Source organism: Drosophila subobscura, chromosome A, assembly GCF_008121235.1.
Source record: "Drosophila subobscura isolate 14011-0131.10 chromosome A, UCBerk_Dsub_1.0, whole genome shotgun sequence".
NCBI lineage: Eukaryota > Metazoa > Arthropoda > Insecta > Diptera > Drosophilidae > Drosophila > Drosophila subobscura.
Window position 1 is genome coordinate 21036279 of NC_048530.1, and position 7784 is coordinate 21044062.

The 7784-nt window shown below is 55.6% G+C and overlaps 1 protein-coding gene across 2 annotated transcripts in view; it reads right to left on the reverse strand.

Moving 5' to 3' along the window:
* LOC117903186 (nuclear pore complex protein Nup205) overlaps positions 1–7616 on the reverse strand; it is a 56410-nt gene extending 48794 nt beyond the window's left edge. Inside the window, exons 1-11 of one of the 2 annotated variants that reach the window (XM_034815041.1) lie at positions 7487–7615; positions 7260–7405; positions 6878–7201; positions 6708–6809; positions 6072–6640; positions 5453–6004; positions 3763–5395; positions 2416–3692; positions 1288–2352; positions 1057–1214; positions 469–988 (exon numbers count right to left, since the gene is read on the reverse strand). In XM_034815041.1, the coding sequence (XP_034670932.1) occupies positions 570–988; positions 1057–1214; positions 1288–2352; positions 2416–3692; positions 3763–5395; positions 5453–6004; positions 6072–6640; positions 6708–6809; positions 6878–7201; positions 7260–7405; positions 7487–7493 (6252 nt within the window). In that variant the 5' untranslated portion in view covers positions 7494–7615 and the 3' untranslated portion in view covers positions 469–569. Of the gene's footprint in view, positions 1–468; positions 989–1056; positions 1215–1287; positions 2353–2415; positions 3693–3762; positions 5396–5452; positions 6005–6071; positions 6641–6707; positions 6810–6877; positions 7202–7259; positions 7406–7486 lie in introns of those variants that run through there. The other variant, XM_034815037.1, reaches the window with a different exon arrangement.
* Between the last annotated feature and the right edge of the window lie 168 nt (positions 7617–7784).

Here is a 7784-nt window from a genome sequence, read left to right on the forward strand (position 1 = left end):
ACAGCTTCAAGTTTATGTTTAAACGCCTTTTCTAGATCAATCCTGTTACATTTCTACCAAAAGCAAAACTGACTAATGTTTATTTCATCTGAATTCCACCAAAAGGAAAACATACCACAAAAATATCAAGATACCGTTACCTTAAAAAGTGCTGCCAATCGAATGCCCATCTGTGAGTGGGGCAGCACTGTTGACCTTTCTCCAATAATGCCGCGAGACATAGAGAAATTTCACTCCAGCGAAGCGATGGAAAGGGGAAGCGAAGGGAGTAGGCAGTTAACAGGCATGAATGTCATGGTCCCTGACGTCAGTGCTTCAGGTAAAAATCTGCAGAAACGAGAGCTGCGTTTGACTGAAGTCTGGATTGACGTCAAACGGCACGTGCAAGCGCGTGATCAGCCAGAAGTCGTGGGAACTGTAAGGCAACGTGTCCCTAAAGATGCGACTGTTGAAGCGAAACACCGCTCGTTCGATGCAGTAAATAAATGTTGGATTACTTTTTTTGAGACTTACAAAACTAGGACAGAAAATAACACGATAGGGGTACAAGGTTTGGATAAATGCAAAACTTATATAAAGGACTTGTCATTGGCATTGCCATTGGAGGCAGCAAACTGCACCAGCGCCTTGATGCGACGCAACAGGGAACCATTGAAGCCCTTGCACTTGACGGTATGTTCTTCACTGGCAGCAATCAGCTCAGCGCAAAAGGTCTCGTTGAAGGTGGAAATCAGATGCTGCTTCAGCTGCAGTATCTCATCGGGTGTGGCATGCAGCACGGAGACGCTGTCGTTGCCGCCGAAACTCTCCAGATTGCTCTCGTTGATGGCACTGCGATTCTCGCTGGCAAATATCACCGCGTTGCGCATGTAAAAGTCTAAATGGATCCACAGCAAATACAGATTCTGTTCCGCTATAAAGACGGCCTGCATCAGCTCGTTGCGCTTCTCGCTGTGCCGCTGGCTCAGCTCCACGTAGCTTTCTTTGCCTGCAAAATAGAAAAGAACACTCAATAAAAATCATGCACACGCATGTATGTTGTTCTTTGGCGCTTACCGCTGGGACCGAAGCTAATGTTTGGCAGCGAGGAGCGCTGCTGCAGCAGATTATCGGCATGCGACTTCTGCGACAGATAGTAGCCGATGGCACCCTTTAGCTGCTCGATAATTGTGTGCATAATGGCCGTCAGCTTCTTGCCATCCGTCTTGCCCGTGCTGCAAATAGAAAACGATTCGATTTGTGTGAGTTATGCAAAGTGTAAGCCAAAGCCAAGCCAAAGCCCCTTACAGTGGTGTCACATCATTGACGATGGTCGTGAGCAGAAACTTGGAGGTGGCGCTCTCCCGCACATGGCTGGTGACGGCATGGCGGCAGTAGAGCGACAGATTGGCGGCAATGTCCAGGAAATACTTGATGTAGCGACTCCTCTGGCTCTGCGGCAGCGACTCCACATGCTGCTGCTTGAGGATCTGGCGTATGGTGTCCTCGGTGACCGTGAAGCGTCCAAAGACCACGATCATCAGCTGCTGCAAGCGATTCAATCGATTGTACAACTCCAAATCACGCTCCACAGCCACGCAGCTGCCTTCCATCTCGGTGCACAGTTCGGGCGTGGAGGTGCGCGAGAAGAGATTTGTGATCGAGGCCAGCTGCTGCAGATGCCCCAAATCCATCAGCGGGGTGGCCGTGCGCAGCATCGTCTCGACCATATCGATGTGGGAAAACAGAAAGTTGAGCACCTGCAGCGCCGCCGAATTGTTCTGTGAGCCGAGGCTGCTGACAATGCCATCGCAGAGGACCAACGCCGGCTGCAGTATGGCATGAAAGCGTTCGGATGTGTCCGGCAGAAAGCCCTGCGCATCCGGGCGCAATTCGCTGGCCTTCAAGTCCGGCTGCAGATCAAACACACGCATATTGGAGAGCACACCCAGAGCGCCCTCGGCGAGCAGCAGGCGTGCGCCCGGCTGTGTCTGCGACAGGCGCGTGAGGAAGGCCAAACGCGCCTCGTACACGTACAACTGCCGCAGATTCTCGGGCACCGGCTGCAGTGTGGCGCTGAGCGCATCATTCGAATCGGCCAAACTGTCCAGCAGAAGCTTCAGATAGCCGCGAGAGACGACGAATTCGGTGAGAGTGCTGACCGCATCCAGTTCGGAGATCATCTCGAGGCAGGCCAGGGCCAGCATGCGGCAGACATCGTGTCCGGTGACTGCATCGTGGCAGATGGAATCGATAAGCTTCTCGCCATAAACGCCAATCACCTCCGAGGCCATCTCCTTGAGGCGATCCTTGTCCTGCTCCTGACGCTGATCGTTGACATGCTGCTTGGAGTGCTCCAGGCGTGAGGCAACGCTGGAGAAGGAAACAAAAAGTATTAGAATGGCTGCCAACTGTGGCTTCAGCCTGGAGGCTTACCTCTCATGAAAGTCCACCTCCTCGTCGGTGCGCAGACGCTTCACAATGCGCAGACAATTGAGCAGCGCGGTGTAGAGATTGATGCGCAGCTTCTGTGACTTGACGCCGCTCACCATAATCCACTCGACAATGCGCTTCAGGATGAAGCGCAGATTGCTCGAGTTGCCCGTCAGCATGCCAAAGATCTTGGACTGTGTGTCGTTGCCGCCGCCGCCGCCGCCGCAGCCATCGCCATCGTCGCCGGCGCGCTGATCCTCCAGCTGATAGTAGCAAATGCGCAAATTGGCCAGCAGCAGCAGAATCGTTTCGGTGATCTGTATGGAGATCTCGATGAGCGGCTGCACGGGCTCCACCTTCAGCAGCATCTTCTCGATGATGTCAATGATGTACTGACGCCGCAGTGCCGGCGGCAGCAGTGCCTCGGGCATGCTGCTGAACAATATCTGCACCAGCTGGCACCAGGCATCGACGAACTTGAGCGTGGAGAAGCGCTGCGTGCGCACACGATTCACCTCGACGGCATATTGCAGCAGCAGCGTTATCTCTCCACTGATCGCCTTCAGCTGTCCCGTGGCAATGGTGCTCTGCACCATGCGCAGCTCATCGTGCAGAATGTCGTGCAGCTTGCGCACATTTATCATCATGTAGGAGCTGCTGGCGGCCACACTGCCCGGACTCGGTCGCGGGCGGGACTCGCACTCCTTGAGCAGCTTTTTCGTCAGCATCGGATCGAAGAACTCCAGCTGCGGCTGTGGCGCCGTCGTTGTGGTCTCCTCCAGCACCAGACACTCCAGCAGACGATTCGCATGCAGTCCCTGGGTCTTGTCGGGCAGCGTGACCGACGTGGCCGCCGTCGCGGGGCCCATTTCCATGCCGAAGAAGCTGGCCGATGCTGTGCCAGCACTCAGCATGCTGTTGTTCAGGTCCTGCGGCATGCCCGCGCTCGTGCGCTGCCCCTCCGACTGCCCGCCCAGCAGCAGAATGTCGCACAGCAGATTGTAGCGCGTCATCTGTCCATGGTTGGCCGCCAGACGCACCTCCACGGCCACACAATTGAGCAAATGGCTCATGGCGTGCATCAGATGATCCTCGCGATAGCGTCGGAACGGCATGGCGCTCAGGTGGCGCAGCAAAAAGTCGTTGCAGGTGAGGCGAAAGAAGCGCAAAATGGTCTCCGAAGTGCGTCGGTTCGAGCACAAGCCCTCGAACAACTGATAAATGCTCTCCACCAAGTGCGCTGTGTGCGGGCAATATTCCTCCTGGCCGTGTCGCTGACTCTACAGAACCAATGAGAGGGAGATAGGGATAGAGTTGGGGTGTGAAAGAGAGGCAAGATGTGGCACATACCTCGAGATACTTTTCGAGCACCAGCACCAGGGAATGAACACAGCAGCACTGCATCTCGATGCCAATCTGCTGCTTGTCGCGTGCCATAAAATCTCTGAGCACATCGATGCCCAGCAGAAAGTAGACAAAATTTGGCGGCGCCTGGCATATGTTGAGGCCGAAGAGCTGCACGACGGCCGCCTTGATCTGCAGATCAATGCCCATGGGTATTTTCTCGTTGAGCGCCACCACCTCGTAGCAGGGGCCGAGTGTCCTGTCAGCCGCATCGGCGGCTGTCATCTCTGGCTCCGATTCGGTGTCCGTGAGGTCAACGCTCGGCGGCTGCTGTCCGCCATGGTTGAGCACATCGCCCATCGCCTGATAATCGTTGAGCACAATCGCATCGAGCAGCTTCTCGTGCTGCTGGGAGAGGCGTGCGTCCATCTCGAGGCACTCGACAAAGCCCTGACGCACCTCCAGCTTCTCGCTGCTGCCGAGGCTGTACATGTTGAGGATCTGTGAGGCGACATTCGGCAGCATGGTCACCGCGCTCAGTATCTTGATGGCCGCCAGCGCGTGGCGCGGCAGCCAACTGTTGTACGTGACAAATTTGATGATTTTCAGCACATAGTCGGGCCGTCGCGTGCGCGGATTAAAGTCCAGGAGCATGCGATTGAGGCCGGACAACAAGATCGGACTATTGGCAGCTGAGTGGGCCTCGAAGAAGGCATTCTGCTTGGCCAGCGCCACCTCGAGCAGCAGCAGGGCATACAGCGCGCACTCCTCCAGCTGCTCCTTGCCGCGGAAGCGCCTGTACTCATCCAGCCGCTCGCGCGCGTCCTCAATGATGCGCAACAGCAGGCACAACAGATCCGACTTGACCTGCAGCTGCAGCATCACGTGGTAGCCCGGATAGGGATGCTCGTCGCGCAGCTCCACAAAGTCCATGGCCTTGGGGCGGTACGTGGCGAGGAGATAGAACAAAAGCTTCAGCCCCTTGGCGCCCACCTCCCACATCTCGCTGGCATCCTTGTACGAGCGATTGTAGAACTTGAGGATTATGGAGTCCATGAGGAAATTCAAGTACGGATCGTAGCCGGGCTGTCGGGCACCGGCGCCCACGCTGCGCGGCATATGGGTGGTCATGAGAGTGTGCAGCAGCTGCAGCACGCCGCGACTCAGATTGTACGACTCCAGGCGGCTCTCGTTCTGCTCTATCTCCTCCGCCAGGCTGCACTGGCTCTGGCTGGGGCCCTGGCCCTGACCCTGTCCCACTGCCAGTCCCAGTCCCAGTCCCAGCGTGGGTATAATCTGTGAGTCCTCCAGCTGAAACCAAATGGCACGCGCCGTTTCCTTGGACTTCGCCAGCGCGGCGAGCGTGAACATAATCTCCGCCTTGAGCACCAGCGGTGTGGCGCATGCCACCAGTCCGAGCAGCACCTGCGGCGCCTGCCAGCTGGCCTGATCGCACATCATCACGCGCGACACACGATCATGCTCGGCCACCGCACGCATGATGCCCATCACAGCCACCAGATGCTCCGTTTCGCGTTGAGTTATGTTCCGCGGCTGCAGGGCGCGCCGCATGAAATGCTCGCCATTCGTGTAGACATTTCCAGCGACTATGACGCACGAGGCATCCGTTCGCATGTTTCTGTGAGTGGGAGTTCAAAGAAGATTAGGACCAGAGGTTGGGGCGCCCCACACTCACCTGTAGTAGCTGGCCAGTGCCTGAAAGAAATGATCCCAGCCCATGGAGTAGCTGGACGCCGTCGCTGGTGTGTTCTTGAGCAGATTGAAGGCGCTGCGTGCCGCCAGTTCGGTGCGCGTGAGGCCCGTTATCATTTTCAGATACGACTTGAACAGCGTTTGGGGCAGCAGCTCGCTGGCCAGCGAAATGAACTTGAACAGGGACACGGCCCGTGAGCTGTTTGTGAATGCAAAGAGGTTGCCGTCGTCGCCGGCATTGTCAGCGTGGTTGCTGCTGTTGGGTGCTGTTATGACCGCCGTCTCGCTGGCTCCCCAGTACTCATTGCACAGACTGTGGCTGGCGCGGCGATCGCCATAGAGACGGGCCACGCACAGCATTAGCAGCTCAAAGTTGGCATCGACATTTGGCGGCGGCTCGAGGCCTTCATTCAGGAAACTGATCACCGTGCGCGCCGACTCGTCCGCTCGATTGCGCAGCTCTGCCACCTTGGCGTGCATAAAGTCAATGAAGTCGGTGATCAAGAGATGCGCCCGCCGATAAATGAACTCCGTGCTGGCAGGAGCAAGGAGGAAAACGTGTTAGCAAAGGATTTAGCTGCGAGCATGTGCTCGAAACTCACTTGTAAATCATTTCATTCTCCAGCAACTGGCGATAGATGAAGCCAAAGACATTGGCGGCGAGTGCCTCGTCCATGAGCTGCTCATCGCGCGATATTAGCGCACTGGCCGGTGCCTGCAGCTGGCTGGGCGCATGCCGCAGGCTGGCCAATGCCAGAGCGAAGCTGTACTTGATGATGGCATCCAGGCGTGGCGTCTGCCACTTGGCCTGCGCGCACAGTGCCTCGTGGAAGCTCTTGGCAAACTCTGCATCCCACATAATGGGCAGGCGGGCAGTGTACGGATTAACCGCATCCGTGCCCAGCAGCACGGACGTGTCGTACGAGTACAGCAGCGCCATGAGCATAATCACGGTCACATCATCGATGTTGCCGCCAGCGCTGTTCTCGTTGCCTTTGCAGCCGGCGAGCATTTTCATGAGGCGTATGGCCTTGGCCCGTGGCAGGCCACGTTGGGCCGAATAATTGAAGAGGCTCATGGCCACAGCCTTGCGGATGTCCTCGTACAGGGCCAGCACTTGATTCTGATGCTTGGTGGAGCCAAAGGCGCGATTTTTTGTCAGCATGAGGTTCTGTAGAGTGGAGAGGGGGTTCATGTTTACAGTGATTACAGGGGGTGGGGAGCGGATTATCCTTTACCTCCTTGACCACATCCATTTCGGTGAGTATGTCCAGCAGGCGGCCCAACAAATTCGATTCCTCCGTCAGATTCTGCACGTAATTATTCACCAACGAAAGAAACTGCAAAGCAGGAAACAAAATTTAACTTTATGTCCTCTTGGGGCTGCTCGCTCTCCCCCCCAACCTACCTCTCTGGGCAGCTCTGTCACCCAGGACACGCCGCTGATTGTTTGCATCATGTCGCGCAGGGCACAGGCCATGGCCTTGCGGCCATCGTAGTACAGCAGGACGGCAACGAGGCCACGCGGCAGTCCCGGATGATGCATCTGCTGCCGCTGGGCGGTGTACAGCAGCTCAACGGCAAACAGCTCATCCAGATCGAACATGTCCGACAATATGATGGCCTCATCGATCAGGTCCTGCGAGAGCAACAGCTTATGGCCCTGGGCGCCCAGTGGTATGCCCTCGCTGATGCCGGCCCTCAGCTGATTGCGACTTTTCTCATTCTTTGGCTGCAAGGGAAAAGGTCAGACAGATGCCGGAGGTTATGTGGTTGGGGGGTTGCCTTACCGGATTGCGTAGAAAATTGGAAAAGTTCTGCTTGTACTTCTTGAGGCACTGCTCCAGTTCGCCAATGAGTTCCTTTGGCTGGGCAATCGCCTGTTGCAGTGTGCTGTAGAGATGCTTGTACGGCGTCCACATGTCCTCGGTCATGCCTGTGGCGTGCGAAAAATACACGAAATGTGCCACCCAATTTTATTCACCACTTATCCCAGTTGAGCTCCGCCTGCACATACCATCCATTTTTGGTGTTTCTTTCTATTGAACGCAGCAAAACAAGATATAAATATATAAAAACGCGGTAAATTTTTTGTTTGCAGAAATCGGTGCCGGTTTTGCCTATCGAACAGTGTGACCAGTCATGGCTTGCATCGAAATCACTCGATGCGGTTGTTCTTTACCAGAATGTATGGTTTTTTGACGAAAGTATTGTTTTCAGTTCTATCCCCAACAGGAGTCTAGCCCCGGTTATTGTGTGCCATAAATATAACTGCCTTAGAAATTACCTCAGTTTATTTCAAAGATGAGATGGTA